A 19,612-nucleotide genomic window follows, 5' to 3' on the forward strand; every position below is an offset into this window, starting at 1 on the left:
TCTCCCAGTTCACAACCTGCCCCAGACGGCAGCTGCTTTGGCTCAGAGGTGCCCGTAGCGCGCCTCGGCCGATACTCCTGACACAGACAAGCCCCTCCTTGCCCACCGCCTCATCCACACTGAGACCCTGTGTCCCCTGCCTTCTGTCCCTCAACTACCACGCTCTTTGCAGCCTTCACACCCCGTCCAGGGAGGCCTCCTGGGTTGCTCCGGGTCTCACTGCCCTGCCGGTCCAGAGGTCCCCTCACCCATCGAGTCCCAGATGGTCCCTCAGCCCGATGTCACGTCACACCAGACACCCCCTTCCCACCCCCTGCCAGAAACAAGAGGTTCTCAACCACCTCTGTGCACACATGGATCCACCAGGGGGTTGCTTGTTCGTAATGCAGCGTCGGGGCCCGAACCTCAGAACTGGGGGGCTGCGGTGCCTGGGTCTTTCGCGCCCGGAGCACGCTTTGAGGAAAGCAGTTATTAAAGCGGTTTGCAAGTAAGGACCGGGTCTTTTCTTGGGCCCAGACGGAGGCACAGGGCACTGTCCCCCCTCGCCCCAACTTGTTGAATGGGGCTCACCGGCCAGGCCCCACGGCCCAGGGGGCACCCAGGCCCAAACTCAGGGGATAGAAAGAAGGTTTCCGCCCCATCCTTGGTGTTGTCTGGACACAGGCCCACAGCGCAGAGGGCTCAGCCCTGCACCCCCAAATGCCTCCCCACCGGACTGAGCTGTCCCCAGCCCAAGAGAGGGCGCCTGTCTGGTGTGGACCCCAAACGCCCCCTTCTCTGTCCTGGCACCTCAGAACCTCCAGGCTGGCCCAGACCTCGCTGCAGGGGTGAAGCCCCTATCCCCGCCGTCTTCCAACAGCACCCCCCCACCCCAGGACCCTGCCAGTGCTCCCTTCTTCCCCCCTGGAAGGGAGCGCATCCTTCCTGGTGTCCTCGCCGCCCCAGAGAGACGCCCACCCGGCTCCGCGCTCCTCAGCGCCCCAGGGGAGGGACGAGGGGACCCCAGCGTGGGGAGTGGCCCCCAAAGTTTCCAGGGGGAGCGCCGGGGGTCTGGCGGGGAGCGATGCGCCCAGGAGGGGCGGCGCAGGGCGAGTGCCCCGGGGCGAGGACGGGGGCGCGCGGGGGTGGGTGGGTGGGGGGCTGCGGCGCGCGGGCGGAGCGGGGTCGCCGGCCCGCGCGGCCACTCACCTGGGCGGCTCCGCCGCGGACACGGCGCGGGCTGCGGCGCGAGGGCCGCCCCGAGCCGACACGAGCCGCCGCCGCCGCCGCCGCCTACCGGGCCGCCGTGCGCGCCCCCGCGCGCGACGCCCCGACGCCATACCCCGGCTGGCGGGGCGGGGGCGCGACGGGGCTGCGCCGGGCCGTGCGCGCCGCCCGCTCGCGGGGTGACACGGCGCGGGGGCCGCAAGTGTGTGCGGGGTGCGCGGGGCCACGTGACGCGCAGGTGGCAGGACGCGCGCCGGGGCGCAGGGCGGGGACGCGAGCGGGCCTCCGGACGCGTGCGGTCAGTGTGCGCGCTGCCCGCGTTGGCGCCAGTCCGAGGACCCCTGGAGCGGTGGCCCTGGTGGGCCTGCTGCGGCGGTGGCGCAGGAAACGCAGGGGCGCCCCGGCTGGGCCGCTCGGGGACCTGCCCCCTCCTCGAGGCCTCCTCCTCCGTCTGGGCCTGGCACATGTACACCTGCCCCAGCCTCTTCCGCTCAGGGCGGCTCCCCACATGGGCCCCAGAGGCAACCGAACCACTGTGCTCCAGAACCGACCGTGGCTCCTTATTGCCCTCAGGATCGTGTCTAAACTGAGTGTGTGTTTCTGGATCCGCGGCACCCCCTTTCTTCCCACCCTCCCCTTCCTGCTCTTCCTCAAGCACCCGAGCTGCTGCCAGCCTCAGGGCCTCTGCATTTGCTGTTCCCTCTGCCTGCAATGCCGTTCCCTCCATCCTTCCTTTGGCTAGTCTGCAGTCACCTGTGTGTGTTTGAGTACGAGGGCTCTCCCACCGACACCCTCGGCCTGGCGGAGGCAGCGTGCTCAGAGCCTTTCACTGTCACTACCGCGAACAGTTTGGGGACCAGTGGGTGCCCCTGTGCTTGGGAGCCTCAAGGTAGGAGGGGGGCCTCCCTGTCTGATGAGAGGGGTCTTTTCAGAACACACTCCAGAACCAGGGAGCGTCAGGGTGAAAACTCCCAGGCTGGGGTCCCGTGGCTCCCCTTGCAAGCGGGACAGGGCGGAAGTAGGACAAGGAGTGGGGTGTTTTAGCCTCCGGGACCGGCCTGCCCCATTCGGAGGGCTCGCTCACTGGGAGGTGGACATCTCCGCAGATCGGGGGCCCCGGGGGCAGAGGACGGGGTTGGGGGCGTCCTCTTCCCCATCTGGCTAATAACGCCAGTGCCCAGCTCATTTCAATCGTAGGCCCTTTGCTACTTGCTCCGCTCGCTGTCCCAGGGTGGACCCTTCTACCATCCCCATTTCCCAGATGAGCAAAGTGAGGCTCAGAGACGGCACCCCAGCCCTCCCTGCCCTCTGCATCCACCCAGCTGCTTCGATGGCAGCTTGGTGTCAGCTCAGCCACCTGTGACTCAAGCAGGCTCCGTTCCCAGACTGTCGCGTTGGCTGGAGGCCCAGAAACCGCATCTCAGGAGGCTGCAGGCCAGGCCCCCCCCCCCCCCCGCCACAGGACGGGGGGGTGGGGGGATGGCTCCTTTCCTGGCCACAGAGAGGTCCGGAAGGGGGATGTGGGCGGCCGTCCCTCATGGTTCCCCACCCCCATGACCAGCCTAGAACACTGCACAGAGGAGTCATCACCGCGTATGTGCTGTGTGACCTCGGGGAGGTCACTTCCCTTCTCTGAGCTTCTGTGTCTCCCTTTGATGCCTGCTTCTCCTGATACCTGCTTCTCAGTGCTCTTGGCGGAAAGCATTACTGAGCACCTATTGTATACCAGGCAAAGTGCTGGAGGGAGGAGACCCTCAGAGAAACGAGGGGGCTCACCAAGGCTGGCGGGGGAAGCGGAGTCACGGAATAGTCATGGAGCGGGGTGGAAATATCAGCAGAGACACCCGGTGCCCAACCCGGGCGGGGGACAGGGCCGCTTCCCCGAGGAAGGGCACTGGAGATGAGTCCAGCAGGCTGAGAGGTGACCTGGAGTGGGGGCCAGGCTTCCAGTCTAGATCCTGCCACCACTGCCTGGCGATGGGGCTGTGGGAGACGCCCCTCCAGCCTCAGTTTCCACACCTGTGACGCGGGAGTCAGAGCAGTCCCCATCTCCTAGACCCGCACAGACGCCACTCCCAATGACAGAGGGCACACCAGGGTGCTGGCTGCTCTGCCCGGTGTGTGGGCGCTGAAGGGCAGGGGCAGGCCTCGCCCACACGCAGCTCAGGACCTTTGCACGGCCGCTCCTCTGCCTGCACCGCCCTTCCCCTGACTCAGGGCTCCTCCGGTCCCCTCCTCCTCGGCGCTCTCCCCAGCTAAGATTCTCTGCAATTTCCTGATTTAATCCTGTTTCCCTGTGGCCGATCCTGGTTGAATGACTGAGTGACCCAGTGATGTTGAGGGAACCCCAGAGGTGGGGATTCTGAGCAGGGAAGTGGCACCCTGGTGTTCCTCTAAGTACCGCTCCCCAAAGCCGCTGCCTGTCTTCCCCTCTCTGTCCTTGGCCAGCATCTCCCCGCTTCCTGTCCCAAGGGAGTGCCTGCCGAGGGCAGGGACCACGCCTGTCTCGCAGGCTGCCATGTCCCAGAGGACCTAGTAGGTGCTCAGCAAACAGCTAGAACGTGCGCGTTGGAGTGCGCTGCTCCGATGCGTCCAGCAGTATGGCGGAGGGGGGTTCAGCCACCCTGGTGGCCTCTCTGGGCCCAGCATCCCCAGCAAGATGCCACCATAGGGGTGTGGGGACTGTGGGAAGGGGGTCAAGCGTCCCAGGTGGCGGGGGGTGGAAGTACCTGGTTGCCAAGGTTACGACCACTTTTATGTGTGTGTGTGTGTGTGTGTGTGTGTGTGTGTGTGTGTGCTGGGGATGTTGCCATGGCGATAGACCACCCGGGAGGAGAGCACAGCTCCAGATGGGGAAGCCATGAGAGGGGCTGGGGGGCAGGGAGGTGGCCACCTGCCCGGGGGGTGTGCCCCTCTGGGTGGGGGTGTGCCTGGGCCACGGGCTTTTCCCCTCTTGTGCCCTCACGCCTGGAAAAGCCAGCAGGAGCCCTTAGGCGTCAGTAATTATTTCTAAAATCAGAAGCCCTCCTCCTCTTGCCCGTGGCCCCAGACAAGTGGCTTCCTCTCTGTAACTGGGAGTGGAATCATCAAACGTGCAGTGATCGAAGCCTTGGGCTCCGGTTCCAGATCTCTGGGGTCTTGCTGGGTCCCTGCCGCGCGACCTTGAGCTAACCTCTCTGGGCCCCCGTAGCCTCATCTGCAACAGTGGGGATAATAGCAGCGAATCCTGGGGGCTGAGCACCCGGCTCTCGGTTTCGGCTCAGGTCACGATCTGGCGCACGGTTTGTGGATTCGAGCCCCGCATCGGGCTCTGCGCGGACGGTGCGGAGCCTGCTTGGGATTCTCTCGCGCTCTCCCCCTCTCTCTGTCCACTCCCTCTCTCAAAATAAGTGAATACACTTAAAGAAAAAAAAAAGTAGTAACAGCGAATCCCTCTCGACTGTCAGAGGTTGTTGGTTATTATTTTCTGAGTCAACACTTTCCTCGCACTGTGCGTGGTGCCCTTGGGATACGGGGTCCCCAAACACAGGTTCCGCCATCGGGCTGGGGAGACCAGGGGGCCCCAAATCCAGGCTACGGGGCAAATGTTATGGGAGGGCTGGGCCCCAAAGGACAAGTTCCGTGGGCCCAAGGGCGGCGGAGGCCAGTGGGGAGTCCAGAGTCTAGCCCTGCTGCTCTGCGGCCTTCATGCCTCGGCATCCATTTTGTTCGGCCACGTGGCCTGCGGGGGGGCCTAGAACTGGTCCCTCAGGCGGGCATGCGCCCTGGAGAGCAGCATCTGGGACACGAGGAAGTACGAGCCCCCCCCGCCCCCACAACTGCCCTGGGACATGCCCCCCCCAGGCCTCCCTGTGGGGGCCCCTTAGATAAGCCCCCACGGAGCTTGCCAAACCCCTGCTCTTTCTTGGTTGAAGTGACCAAACCAGCTTTAGTGCAGGGACCCCAAAACACTCCACCCACGGACCCTAGTAAAGTCTCGTGTGGGTCCTGCTCCCGGCCAGGCTCTCCCAGGCCCCGTACCGCCCACGGGTCCTGTGAGGAATAAACGTCTCTGTTTCAATTCCTTGGTGGTCTTTTGTGGAACCAGGCTCGCCATCCAGAACCCTGGGGCTCTCCTTGACGCTGTTTTAACAGAGTCACAATAAGGGACAGTGAGCTGGAAACCCAGGAGCAGTGGGGCAACAAAAGGGGGACGTGGAGGGGCACTCGGGGGTGCCCGGAAGAGTGGGAGACTCTTGATCTCGGGGCTGTGAGTTCGAGCCCCATGTTGGGTGTGGAGATTACTTAAATACATAAAATCTTAAAAAAACCAGAGCCAGGGGCACCTGGGGGGCTCAGTCGGTTAAGCATCTGACTTCAGCTCGGGTGACGATCTCGCGGTTCGTGGGTTCGAGCCCCGCGTCGGGCTCTGTGCCGACGGCTCAGAGCCTGGAGCCTGTTTCAGATTCTGTGTCTCCTTCTCTGTCTGCCCCTCCCTGGCTCATGCTTGCACTCTCTCTGTCAAAAATAAGTACATTAAAAAAAAAATTTTTTTTTTAAACAACTTTAGAAAAAAAAAAAAGAAAAATGCTTCTCCATGTTTGTGACACGGCTCGGCCCCAACATAAGCCGGAGGGCGGGAAGTCTGGCGGGAAAATGGGTCCTAACCACACCACAGGTTCACCTCTTCCGTAAGAGACCAGAAATGGACGGAGACCCCCTACGCCCCGGCCTTCACGGCCCTCTGGAGCCATCTGACAAGTGCAAGGCGCACGTGGCCGGATGGGGTCCTCTGGCTCGTGGCTCCAGGGAGGGATTTCTGTCTGTAGCTCCCCTCGGGGAACGACCCAGGAGCCACGGAGATGCCCCCTCGCCTCGGGCCCGGCGCCTGCCAACCCGTCCGTCCTCCGTCACCACAGCCAAGTCAGAAGGAGCTTCCCTGCCCGCTACGATGCCCTGGGCGCTGGGTCGTCTGTCTGATGACCCTGACGGATTTACGGGGGGGGGGAATCTGTGAGCTGACTCAGACGGGTGACCTCAGCTGGGAGGACCGCGTGGTCCTCCTCACTTTCTGCTGTAACACCGAGCAAACCCCCGGCGACCGGGACTGGCCTTCAGGGACCACATGGCACCGTGGTGTCACCAAGCCAGCGGACTGTGACAGGAGCAGGGACATCCTGCCCTCTTCCGATCGCGCAGGAGGGCGGTGGGAATCCACAACGTGGACCCAGACACTGGGCAGGGCAGTCAGTCCTGGGGTCCGGTTCGTAGGCCAGTCAGCCCCAGAAACCGTAGAAAGCTCCAACACGTGGCTGTGGGGCCCAGACAGCAGCTAATCACCATGGGGTGCGGCCTTCTCGGTCTTCAGCAGGCCGGCCAGGCTTCGACTGCCGCCCTCACAGCTGGTGACCCACCTCGGGGCCACCCGAACCCACCCCAAATAAGACCACAAGGCGAGGGAGCCCATTTCCCCCGTGGTGGTCCTGGCCACTGGGGCCACGAGTGCCCCCGGCACCCGCCTCCTCCAGCGCCGTGTCCCCTGCGTAAACAGGGAGGACACTGGAAGAGGGAGCCCGTGGGTCCAAAGGGAGCCGGGGTCCCACCTCTTACCAGTCACGGCCGTGGCTGACTGACCGGCCCCGAGCTCCCTGGAGGCCCCCCAGGAGGCCGTCACCATCCTGGGGGAGGAACCACAGGTGGCCCCAGAAGTGGCAGGTAAGCCTATTCGGTTTCCTGTCCACACGAGAGCCACTTCTCCCCTGATTCCCACTGGGGGCCCCTAGCTTCTGAAGCTGCCCCGTTGTCGGGGTGGAGGGAGGGCCAAAATCAAAGTATTTACTCAGCCCCCATCTCGTTTGCGGGGAAGTCACCTCGCGGCTCGCAGACGGCGGGTCCTGCCGGAACGTCCACGCCCGCTCTTGGGAGGAGGCTTTCCGTCTACCCTGGGCGCTACTCTTGGCCTCTTCCTGGCTCGGGAGGTCCCATCTTGCGCCACTTCCCGCAGGCATGGGATCGGGTTAATCCCCACGTGTGGGACAAGGGGACCCCAGGAGGAGCTATGTTTGTAAATCCGATAGAAAGTGCTTTAAAGGACAAGAGTAATGACCCCTGCAGGTGCCAGCACCCCATTAAACCTGAAGCGGGTGAGGCCTCCAGCCCTCAACAGACACGATCTTAAATCACGGCCTCCTGGTGCTGTGCTCCCTTCAGCCCCCTGCCCCGTGTCAACCCCATTGTGCCTCATCCCTGCACCGTCTGCTGTTTTCATGTCGATTTATTTATTTTTGAGAGAGAGAGAGAGAGAGAGCACAAGCAGGGGAAGGGCAGAGAGAGGGGGAGACACAGAACCCGAGGCAGGCTCCAGGCTCCGAGCTGTCAGCACAGAGCCCGACGCGGGGCTCGAACTCACGGACCGTGAGATCATGAGCTGAGCCGAAGTCGGACGCCCAACCGACTGAGCCCCCCAGGCGCCTCATCCCTGCACCGTCTCACCCCTGACCCCGGAAGGCACCGCCTGGCTCACGGTCCCACGTCTCCAAGCCGCTTTCTTCTGCGCGCTTACGTCTGGAATCTCAGAACGCTTGCCTTTGAAGGGAGCGACATCCACCCACCAGTGTGACTCAGCATTACGCCCGCAGTCCTGCCCTGGGCTTCAGGGACAGTCCCCACCTGTCTGGCGACGCTCCTGCCAGACGGCTCAGGAAGCTTGCTTGCGATGTGTGGGTGACGCGCTCCCCTGTAGCCCCTTCCAGGAAGGACCGGCGTCCTGTCGCCGCAAGGGTGTGGAGTGGCCCCAACAGAGGCCCACGCGAGGACACTCGGGACACGTCCGAACCCCGGGAAGGCGGGCCCTTTCCGTAAGCACAAGGAAGCCATACCGTGCAGAGGCGAGACGTTTCTAGGATGGTGCGTTTTGCGGAATCCGGATTCCGGAGTTCGGGCTCACAGCCAAACCCCTGCCCCAGGTTTTAAAAGGCCCGGACGCCGACCCGCTTGCACGGAAGGGAGAGCAACAGCTCAGAGCCTGCTCGCAACAGCCCCCACGCTGGGGACGCCTAACCTTGAAAAGTGCTTCACCTTACTTGTGGCCGAAAGGCAAGGGGTGACTCTGGGGGCACCTACTCAAGCCCGGGGGCCGCCCCGCGACCCACAGCCTTTCTTTCGAGACACTCGGACACCCAAGGGCGGTGGCCGCCGCTGTGCTCTCCGAGGGAGAAGCCATCAAGGCAGCGTCGGGTCACATCCTTGGGGCTCAGACCCCAGCAGGTACAGGGAGTCCCGGAGACCACGGGACAGCGATGGCAGCCAGAGGATACTTCCCTGAAGGTCAGGCCCCAGGGCTGGACTCTCGGGAAGTAAGTCAAAGTGTGCTAGATCCTTGAGCCCCCCGCTGCCCTCCTGCCGCGGGGGGTGACAGGCGCCCGGTCCTGGCACAGCAGGCCAGGCCTGAGAGGCCAACTCTAGGCGACCAGGACGGCAGCTGGCTCACCGCTGGCGGCAGTTCCGTGTAAGAGGCCCCCCTCTGCCAGGTTCTGGAGGCGGGGGCCCTACGCCCAGCACCACAGCGCAGGCTTACTCCCCGGAGCAGAGCCCCGAGAGTAGGGGGGCCCAAAAGTTAACAGGTGCCGGACTGTCAGCAGACCCTCCTTGTCCACACGCCCACGCGGCCGGCTGCAAGGAGGGGGCCTCTCAACTGCCAAGGACGCCCCCCACACCACGCCCCAGAGGCCCACATCTCCAGCAAGTGGCCCATGAGTCCGGGCCGCGGATAAGCTCCGAGGAAGGACCCCAGGTCCTAAACCCCCACCCGCCTCCGCCTCCTCCCGGGGGGGCTCCTTGGACTCTTCATGGTCCACCCTCCTCCCGGACCCCTAGCGACCGCACACCCCATTCTGATGTCGGACCCCGGGGCCTCAAGTTACTAACACACTTATTTCCTCTCCCCTCAGCCAGGTAAATCCGCAGCAACCCCGAAAGAAACCCCGAAACAGAGTGAGCCACCCCTTGTCCTGCTCCCCGCTGTCCCTCCGGGTCTCCTAAAACCTGGAGAGAGGGGACCTCCGGGGCCTTCAGGCAGGTCAGCGTCCCAATCCCGCACGCGGTCGTGAGGGAAGACGGGCCATCACCCATTCTTTTAAAAGATTTTAGGGGCTCCTGGGTGGTTCAATCGGTTAAGCGTCCGACTTCGGCTCAGGTCATGATCTCACAGTCCATGAGTTCGAGCCCCACATTGGGCTCTGTGCTGACAGCTCGGAGCCGGGAGCTGCTTCGGATTCTGTGTCTTCCTCTCTCTCTGCCCCTCCCCTGCTCATGCTCTGTCTCTCTCTGTTTCAAAAATAAATAAAAAAATAAAATAAAATAAAAGATTTTAAGGTTTCCTTGGAGGGCAGCGTTAAAATAGGCAGCTAGTCGGGTTGTAAGAGGACGCGTGCAGGCCAGCAGAGGGGGGGTTGGGGCCCACTCTCGGGAGGTCGGAGGCCGGTCCCCGCAGCACCCGGCAAATGAGAGCCGCAGGCAGCGGGATCAAACCCCCGCCCACGACAAAGAAGGCGGGAGACCCTGACCGAGGAAGGCAGAAGAGGCGAAACCCCCCTCCCCAAATTCCCTTCCCCCAGTTAATAACATTCCGCGTCCTTGTTAACAACCGTCGGTGACAGACAGACCCTCACACGGCGTGGGGGGTAGTGCGCTCGCTCTAATGCACTCCCACGGGCTTGCCTCAAACACGGTGTGCCCGTCCGTCCTTGAATGTTTCTTGTGAGGAGACCGAGAGCCTCCAGCGACACCTTTTGGTCAGGTTGGGTTGAGGCCTCGAGCCCCGGGGTCTCCCCCGTCTCCCTGGCAACAGCAGGGAGGCGGTGGGTGGCGGTGGGGGGACCTGTTCCTGCGGAGGGAGGGAGGGACGTGGGGGCAGCAGGAGGCGGGGAGGGGGGCGGCCCCGCGGGGCTGTCCTCGCTCACACCCTGAGCTCAAGCCAGCAGCCCGTTGCAGACTTGCCTGACAAAAGCCTCTCACGTCCGCGTCCTCCACTGGGCCCTCCCCCGTTTCCCTGGCCAGGAGGCCTGTGGCGACAGTCTGGGCGCCCTGGGGGCTCTGGGATCTGCAGCAGAGGGTCCCAAGCCGCTCGGCAGCATCGGGTCCTTTTGTCGGTGCTCGGAGGCCGCAGTGAGGTCTTCCGCTGGCTGCTGGCGGCAGGAACAGGCCTGCAGGGTAGGAATGAGGACTGGCTCCCTCCCGGCCCCTGGCCAGGGGGTGGGGCAGGTGGTGATTCCCTTTCTCTGTGCCCACCCCACGTATGTCACCCATCTAGCTTTGGGCCTCAGGGACGGGCAGTGCGCCTCGGTGGCTTTAGAGCACAGGAAGGGTAGGGGAGAGGGTGCGGGGGGCAGCCTGCCATCCGAGCTGGCATCCCTGCCGTCTGGGCCTCAGTTTCCTCATCTGTAAGCGGGGTGATGAAAGGGCTTGGGGGGGGGTGCGGGCGGGGGGCGCTAAGTGGACCAGAAGGTGTATCCTGTCACCAGAGCTACCCGGGGGACAAAGGCAGCTGGGGTGGGGAGGGGCGGGGCTGACCGTGGGCAACATGAAGATCCGGTCCACCTTCGGAAGGCTCCAGAATCTGCCGTGTGGGGGTGTCCGGGGGCTCTCTGGCCGGTCTGGGCTCAAGCCGGGGTCTGCCCCTCTCTCCCTGTCTGCTGGGGCCGCTGGCACCGTCTCCCAGAACGGGTCCTCAGCAGACAACACCCGAGGCCTCTCAGCCAGCACCCGGAAGCCGTGGGCCGCGGTGACCGTGTGCACGTGGAGCAGGGCTAGCTCCTGGTCTGGCGGCCGCAGCCCGCGCCCCGTGTGCCGAGGCCGGTGTGGGCCTGGGAGCTCAAAGGGTGGGATCCGGGCAGGGGTGAGCGGGAAGCCTCTGGAAGGCATGGTCGCCGGCCGGTGGGGCGGCGGACCGGGGATTTATACCGCGGCCAGGGGGGCGGGAGGATGGGATCCGGTGTCACCCGCTAGGCCGCTGTGCCCTCATTTCGTCGCCCTCCCTGCTCTGCCTCCCCGTCTCCCTGTCTCTCTCTGCATCTCCCCGTTCCTGGCCTTCTCCTTCTCTGGCTCTTCCTAGAATATTACAGTTTCAACAGACCGTTAAATATTAAATCTCTCCTCGTGAAATATTAAAATGTTAAGCAGTGGCTAACGCCGCCCTCCGGGCACCCTCTTCAATTCCACATCTTCCTTCCAGATCTTTCCCTATACATTTGAAAGCAGAGAAACAAGGTCTTTTTAACCATCATTATCTGACGCGAATGGGACCAGACCGCCCGTATCTGTGCGCCCAACTTTGTCTCACTGTGTCAAGTGTCTGGGCCTGTCACTGGGTAATAAACACGCCCAGTCTCAGTGGCACGAAACTACTCTTCCTCATCCTTCAGTGGGTCGGCTGTGAAATGCGTCCGCAGCTGTCACTGGGCTGGCTCAGGGGGGCCGCCTGGGCCAGGAGTTCTGAGACCGTCACAAGTCCGAGGGCCCTGGTGCCTGCTGGCTGTTGGCTGGGAGGCCTCAGGGCTCCCACGAGGGCTTCTCAGCCTTCGGTCAGTGGCCCAGCTTTCTTACGCCTTCACGGCGGTGGCCTCGCTCCAGTGGGAGGAAGGCGGAAGCTGCAAGGCCCCTCGGCGAAGGAGACTCTGAATTCCCACCTCGTTCCCACCACATCCTTATCACCAAAGCTAGGCCCCGGGTTTGGAGGGGTGGACAAAGACTCCCCCTCTCGCGGGGAGAGCTGCAGAGCGTTTGTGGCTGCATTTCACCTACCCCCGCCCCCATGCAGAGAGCTACCTCTTTGCAAAAAGTTGCTTTACAGTTGGTCGGAAGAACCGGAGTTTAAGTTTTGATTTTTTCAACGCTTATTATTTTTGACAGAGAGAGAGAGAGAGAGAGAGAGCGAGCGAGCAGGGGAGGGGCAGAGAGGGAGACACAGAATCTGGAGCAGGCTCCAGGCTCCGAGCTGTCGGCACAGAGCCCGATGCGAGGTTTGAACCCACGAACTGTGAGGTCGTGATCTCATGATTGTGCTTAACCCACTGAGCCACCCAGGGGCCCCGGGAACCTGAGTTTATAATGCAGATCCCCCGGTGATGGGAAGCTAGGTTATTTCCAGTCTTTTACAAAGGGGGTCAAACGGACTCTCGAGGGCAGATATGGTTAAATGGAACAAACCCACTTCATCCCCCTTTCTGGGGAGCTCTGCCTGAGCCCCCAGGGTTGAGGTTTCCCTCTTTGGGGGGGTCCCAGGGCATTCTGTTCTCATCTTCAGACTTGAATGCAAAGCTGTCGCTCTTAACCAACCCCCCATACAGCGGTGGCCCGGTGCCTGGCCACAGAATCGATATACCCGGCCTGTTTTTGAACTTAATAGAGAAGGAAGGGGGCCTAGGAGAGGTTGGGACACTTACTGTAAGTCACACAGCAAGCTGCAGGAGATTTGAACTCTGGATTTGTGGCTGCAGAGGGCAGCTTTTGCCCTCACCAGCTTGCTGAGGGGGAGGGGAGGGCAGGCAGAGGCCTGGAGCACAGGGGTGTGCGATGGTGGGGTGGGGGTGGGGGGACCAGGGCCGAGCTTTAGTTGGTCTGCGGAGAAGCTAGGGGCTGGGAAGCCAGGCATCCCTGTCTTGGTCCCCTGGCTGCCCCTGGGGCTTTAATGAGGTCTAACTGGCCTCCAAGACCTCGTTGCACCCCGTCCCTGCCCTACCTCATGGCCAAGGGCTCTGGACTCAGTGGTGACCCCGAGGTCTCGGTCTCAGGCTGTGCCTTGGCCTCAGACTGGGTGGCCTAGGTGCGCGAAGGAGCAGACGTTCCAGGGCCTGGGGTCTCGGTCCCTCTATCCCGTGGCCTCTCTGACCGTGTGTGGGCCCCCAACTGTCAAACGGGCACCGGGGCGTCGCTCCCCAGCAGCGAGGCCTGGTGGCCCGGATGCCGGCACGTGGGGTGTGCCGATTCTAGGTCACAGCCTTCCCCGGGGGCTGCCGCCCGCAGCTAACCCAGCGCCCCCCCCCCCCCCCCAATGCCCAGCTGCTGAGGATTTGGCTCGGGGATGAGGCCTCTGATAAGGCAGCTGGTGGAGGCAGGGCCGGGCCCGGCGGCAGTGGAAGCAGGCAGGAGGGATGAGGAGACTGCACAGGGTTGGCCAGGTGGCTGACAACTAATCCCCAGTGGCCGCGGCGAACACAGAGCCCAGATCCCCGCGATAAGCCGGAAGCCAGCTGGTTTCGGTTTCTTTGGTGGCAGTGCCGGCCAGGTAGCACGTGCGCCCGTCCGGCCCCGTTCGGAGCCCCGGTCCCGTCTGCCGCCAGCATCCTGCACGGGCCCTGCTGGTAGTGAGGGGGTCGCGGGTCCATAGTTCCTACTCCCAAGCCCTCTCCCCCTCCCCCCTCGGCCCCCCTGGTGACAAGTCAGGGAGGAAGCCTGTTCCGGGCAGGGACCCCCCTGTGGGGGCAGGGTCCTAACAAGTACTAGGAGTTTAGAAAACAAGGATCAGAGAAGACGTCCCGCTTTCTGAGGAGGGGACATGGTGGGGGGGGGGGGGAACTCCCGAGGACGATCTGGAGCCAGCCGGCAAGGGTGGGGTTCCAGAAGGGCCCACAGTGTGCTTTAGGGCCCGGCCAGCATGACCAGCATGGCCCAGAAGGCCCTGGTTTTCGGGGACCACGCTGGCTGGCACGAGGCGGCACTGGAGCGACACAGCAGAGGCAGGCACGGGCCGCCGGGGCCTTCCCACGGAGGTGTGTGCCCGTCCACCCTCCTGGGACCACAGGCGGGCCTGGGGGCGCTGCACCTGCTATAGAGCTGCAGGGGGCTCCTGCCTCCCACGTCCCCGTCCCTCGGCTTGCACAGCGTGTGCCCGGTCCTCTCTGAACCCGCCAGTGCCAGCACGACCGAGGTCAGCGCCTGACAACCCGGGGTGCCGAACTGAATCCCCGGGAGCCGGTCTGGCCAGAAAGCCAAGGCTAGAAGCAAGATGCTGGGGCTCCCGGACACTTGAGGTTTGCGATTTTATTAAGAAAACAAAAACAAAACCTATACAAGAAGGAGACCCCATTCCTGCGGTGGCGCGTGATGCGGGAGGGGCAGCTCCGAGTCCTCGGGAGGCTGTGTCCCGGGCCCTCCGAGCCCGCTAGGCGTCCTGCTGCTGGATGAAGGGGTTGGGGATGGCCTCCATGCCGTCCTGCGGGCAGATGAGCACCACAGACGTGCCTCTGCACACCACCAGGCCCAGCTGCCGGGTGTCCTCTGTGAGCTTGTACTGGTCGTCGGGGTCTGCAGAGCAAGAAGGAGGGCGGGCGTGAGGCGGCCTGATGGGAAGGCCGCATGCCAGGTGGCGGGGGTGGGGGTGGCGGCTCTGAGGACCCAAATCCAAGGGAACCTGGTGGCCTGGGTGCAGGCCAGGTGCCTCACCCTCACTCCTCAAGCCCAGACACGCAGCCCTTGTGCCTGGGTGAACCACGGACCACAGGGCCAGGAAGAGGTCTGGCAACAGTGTCTGTACCTGCCCTCCTCCTACAATGACAACACAGCCTGGGGGACGCTGGCTCACGAAGCTCATTGGGGGCCCTGGCATCTGAGTCAGCAGAGGTCCAGGGACTACACTGCGATGAGCAGCTGGAATAAAAATCGGTCTGGGACTCCTGGCTCCTGCAAAATCTCGGAAGCCGCGTGGGGGCGCCGTCCGCCCCATGTCAGCGGGCAGTTAACGGTGGGATGAGAGGGACCCCGTGGCACAGACAGCAACCGAACCTTTACTGCTTTTGCACCATGTCAGGGGAGGGCCCAGTGGCCCAGTGCATCAGAGACCAGGGGGTAACCCCTGTTCTGGGGCTGAGACAAGAGGGCACGGACTCCTGCCACGGGGGAGTCCGGCCCCGCGAGGAGCGGGCTCCGTGTGGAGTAACAGCGTGCAGCCGGGTGCCTGGCCTGCTTCCGAGTGCAGGGTTTCCCAGTGGACCCACGCGGTGGGGCTGTCCTTTCACAAAGGAAGAAACTCATCCTGCCTCCGGGATTCCAGCCTGGGCGGACCCGGCAGGAGGACGGAAAACGAGGGCAAAGCGACAGGCCGGGTGGCGGCCATTCTGCCGAGACCAAGCTTCCGCACAAAGGCCCCTTGGCGTCCCCGCTAATTTTTCACCAGGGTAACAGCGACAGTGCCCGGGGGGGCAGGACCCTGCCTCCCTCCTAGGTCTGGGTATCCCCTTAAAGTTTCAGGCAGGCCGAACTGGAGAATTAGCCAGCCGATGGGCAGGTGCTGGCCTGATGGAGGGTTGGGGACCTTGGCGACAGGGACCGGGGTAGGGAATCAGGGGAACAGGACCCCCTGTTAGCAGCAGAGAGTCCACTTGAGGACACAGGAGACGGGGGAGACCAGCTACCTGGTTCACAAGGACCGTGTCCTTCATTCAGGGGCAGGTTGGTGGGTTTGGAGCAGTGAAAAATTCAGGCCTGGCGAGGAGCTTCCGAGGCCCGTGGCTGTGCTCACCTCTCATGTATTCGACGGTACCATCAAGTACGAGATTGAGGAGTGGGTCGAACCCTTTCAGGATGCCGCTGGCTTGTAGGAATCACCGAGAAGAGAAACGGAAAAGCGTAAAACAAACAGTCGTTCCAGGGACAGGGGCACACGGCGCCTGGGAGGCAGTACACGGAGATGGGGGCTCACCCCCCAGGAAGGGGCTGATGTGGGAGCGGCCTCTCTGGGGCGGGAGGGATCAGGGACCAAGGGGAAAGTGAGGGGGCTCCAGAAGGGGAGCAGCGAGGATGACTCTCACCCCCCCACAGCGTGGTTGGCAAATGTCTTCAGCAAAGGGCCGGCCGGTGCACATCTGCACCTCTCAACCACGCGGGCTACATGGTCCCCATGGCAACGACTCCACTCTGCCCTCCTGGGGCGAAAGCAGCCAGACCACAAGTAGACGTTCAGGTGTGGCTGTGCCACAGTGAAACCTCACTTACAACACAGAAATGTGAATTTCAGGTAATTCACGAGCCACACAAAAGCAAGCAATGGTGAGCCTCGGATAGAGAGGACTCTTCAGCCACAGGAAGGAGCTGTATGATGTGCCCTGAAAGCCCCCTGCCCCCCCTGCCTCACTCCTCCCATTTTCAGGCCTCCCTGTCCCAGGCACGGCTGGCAGAAGCACGTGTCCCTCCGCGTCACTACAGCACGCAGCTGTAGCGTCCACACAGCGAACGGGCTTGGGCACGACCAGCAGCCAGCCCCGTGTGGCGTAGGGCGGGGGTCTGCAAACTGCGGCCCCGCGGACCAAATCCAGCCTGCTGCGTTTCGCGCGGACCTTCGCTGGCACCCAGCCACATTCGCTTGGCCACGTACTGTCTATGGCTGCTTTCACGCTGCAGAATTGTGACCGGGGTCCTCTGGCTCGCAAAGCTTAAAATACTTCCTCTCTGGCCTTTTACAGAAAATATCTGCCAGCCTCAGACTTCCTGGGCTTGAGCCCCTGGCTCTGTGCTTCCTCTCTCCCTGCCTGTCCCTGCCCTGCAAAACAGATTACGAGGATCTCCCCGATGGGGTCGCGAACAGCACGGATGGCAATAACATACGGGCATGTGGCACGGAGCCCAGAGCAGGGGACCGGCACCCGTGGGTCTACCCTCCTTCATGCGGCGCGAGCGGGGTTCTAAAATGGAGCTAATATCCCCTCCCTGGTGACCACTGTGGGCAGCCCCTCCCCTCAAGTGTGTGTGTGGGGGTGCTGTGAGTGCCGGTGGGGTGCCTACTCCTAATGCGATTAGGTTATTTTGACGATAAGGAAGAAGGATTCTGTAGATGTGACGAGAGTCCCCAAGTCGGCGGACCTCTGGTTCATCTAAAGAGACACTACACTGGGTTGGCCTGACCTGACTGGATGAGCTGCGAAGGGAACAGGAATTTTCTGCAAGAAAAAAACTGGAAGTGTGGGAGAGGTTTCCCTGCTGGCCTGGAAGGAGCAAACTGCCCCGCTGTGGACAGAGTCCTGGGTGAGCCAAGCGTCCTGGACACCCGCAGCAGAGCACGGGGACTCCAGTCCTGCAGCCATGAGGAACTGAGTTCTACCAGCAACCAGCAGGCTTGGAGGAAGGCCCTGGGCCTGAGGTAAGAGGCTCTAAGCCCCCCCTTGACCGCAGCCTGTGAGAGACCTCGGGCCCAGGGCACCCAGACTCCAGACGCACACCACGAGGTGATAAATTCGTGTTGCCCAAGCTGCTGAACTGGTGGCCGTTTGCTATGGAGGGCGGAAAACCAGGACAGACACCCCAAAAAACAAGAGCTGCATCTCGTTCGTAAGTCCGAGAGCCAGCATGGTGCGGACGGGGCGGACGTCTATTCGGGTTCAAATTCTCTCTGCTGCCGGCTATGCACTCTTGCATGCGCTGTGTTTTATTATTTTTTTTTTTTAACGTTTACTTATTTTTGAGACAGGGAGAGACAGAGCATGAACGGGGGAGGGGCAGAGAGAGAGGGAGACACAGAATCGGAAACAGGCTCCAGGCTCCGAGCTCTCAGCCCAGAGCCCGACGCGGGGCTCGAACTCACGGACCGCGAGATCGTGACCTGGCTGAAGTCGGCCGCCCAACCGACGGAGCCCCCCAGGCGCCCCATCACGCGCTGTGTTTTAACCCTGCTGACGCCACCTGATCACCCGTGAGAAGGGATCTGGCTCGCTGTCTCATGAGATAAACTGAAGACCAAAGAGGCAGCTGAGTAAACGAAACGTTGGTTCAAGTGCTCACTGGTGTCAGGAACGATGCAAAGCACCCCCGTGACCCTTTGCTCCTTCCCCGCTGCCGCCCGCCGAGGAGGTGGAGAAACAGCTTTGTGTGACAAATGAAGAAGCCGGGGCTTGGAGCCACGCCGTCTGGCTCTAGAACCTAGAGGCTAGGCCGGGCAGCCACCTAGGCCACACTGCCTACGCGCACGAGCGACACTGGGCCTCGCTCCTGCCCTCTCCGTACTAGGTTCCGGGGGGAAGATGCAGAGGTCATCAGCGTGTTCACATGCATAAAGCTGGGGGCTGTGACAGGTGATACCAGGAGCTCACACCCAAGGGGCATGGCCTGGGGAGGAGACTCAGGGAAGGCTTCCCGGAGCAAGAACCTTGAGCTGAGAGCAGGAAAAGGACTCTGAGGTTAACCTGGAGTTAAACAGACCGAAAACGGAGTCACCTGTGCCAAGTGGACACCACCACACGGAGACACTTTCGGCTCTCCCAGGAACGTAACTCCAACCAGTCAGTCTGGAATTTCCCGGCCAGCACCAAGTGAGGCCATCTTCCCGGTGGACCCCCAGCCATCCCCCAAAGGAAGGTGACCTCCCCTGAAACAATCCACTCTTTTGTCTGTTCCTGCACCCTCCCGCCTACAAAAAAACCTTCTGTTTGGTACAGCCTCTCCGCTCCCTTCCATCTGCTAGATGGGTCGCTGCCTGACTCACGGATTGTTGAAGAAAGCCAACAGATCGTTAAAACTCCCTCAGTTGAGGTCTGTGCTTTTAACACGGGTAACAAGCTAGCCTGGTAGGAGCACTCCAGGCAAAGGAAGCGTATACCTCTCGTCCCTGTGGTAGTTGAGGGCTCCACGTGCCACTGAGAGGTACAAAAGGCTGTCCTTTACCCTAAGCCGGCGCGGAGCCTGGAAGAACTGAGCAGCAAACACGGAGATTCAACCTGTTTCTAACGGGTCTCCGTGGCCCATTCTTAGAGATCGACTGTAGATAGGGGCAGTGGTCTCCACCGGGGAGATGTCTGGCTTGCTTGTCAAAACGAAGGGATGCTCCCGGCACCTGGTGGCATCTAGGGGTGCTGGTCAACACCCCAGGGTGCCCAGGGCAGCCCTCACAACCGAAAACCATGTGGCCCCAATGTCACCGGTGCGGCGCCTGAGGAACCTGGTGTAGGGGGGATCGGCGAGGGGCTGCGACCGCTGCCCGGGACGGGCTCGGAGGGAGAGCACCGCACAGGAGGCAAGCCGGGAATCCCAGTCCCGGCTGCAACTCTGTGCCTCTAGGTGGTTGGGACCCGTTCCCGTGACTCAATTTCCCCACGTTAGAAGGCCGGTTCGAGTTATCCGAGCAAAGTGCTCAAAGCGGTGCCCAGGCATCAGCCACCATTCTCGCCTCGGCCGTCACTCACCCTAAACCGTTTAGGGCGTGGGGGCGGCGGGCTCTCACCTTCGCGGCCTCCCTGAAACTTCACCCGGATCGTCTTGTCGATGTACTTAGATAAGTCCAAGATGCTCTCTTTTTTCTTCTTCTCTTTGTCCTGCAGGGGAAGCAGAGCGCGTGAGGCGCAGAGCGCCGACGGGTCCCACGCCGCCCGCCCAGCCGGCCCTGCCGCGCGCTCACCGCCATCTTGCCGCACCGCGCCGCTCGGCGCAGGCGCTGCCGCCGCGCCCT

General features: G+C 62.6%; 1 protein-coding gene across 1 annotated transcript; it reads right to left on the reverse strand.

The window, feature by feature from the left end:
• Positions 1-14,203: 14,203 nt before the first annotated feature.
• Positions 14,204-19,596, reverse strand: LSM7 (LSM7 homolog, U6 small nuclear RNA and mRNA degradation associated). The gene is made up of 4 exons (XM_030336629.1): positions 19,562-19,596; positions 19,388-19,478; positions 15,701-15,772; positions 14,204-14,487 (listed from the first exon to the last, which is right to left on the reverse strand). Exons 1-4 carry the CDS (start codon positions 19,565-19,567, stop codon positions 14,345-14,347), a joined length of 312 nt encoding a protein of 103 aa, XP_030192489.1. The 5' UTR covers positions 19,568-19,596; the 3' UTR covers positions 14,204-14,344.
• Between the last annotated feature and the right edge of the window lie 16 nt (positions 19,597-19,612).

This window comes from Lynx canadensis, chromosome A2 (genome assembly GCF_007474595.2).
Source record: "Lynx canadensis isolate LIC74 chromosome A2, mLynCan4.pri.v2, whole genome shotgun sequence".
Lineage (NCBI taxonomy): Eukaryota > Metazoa > Chordata > Mammalia > Carnivora > Felidae > Lynx > Lynx canadensis.

Coding starts and splice junctions, on each gene's coding strand:
- LSM7 (XM_030336629.1), bottom strand. Junction 15,773..19,387: donor GTTTCAGGGAGGCCGCGAAG/GTGAGAGCCCGC, acceptor GATTCCTACAAG/CCAGCGGCATCCTGAAAGGG. Junction 14,488..15,700: donor TACCGTCGAATACATGAGAG/GTGAGCACAGCC, acceptor CTTGCTCTGCAG/ACCCCGACGACCAGTACAAG.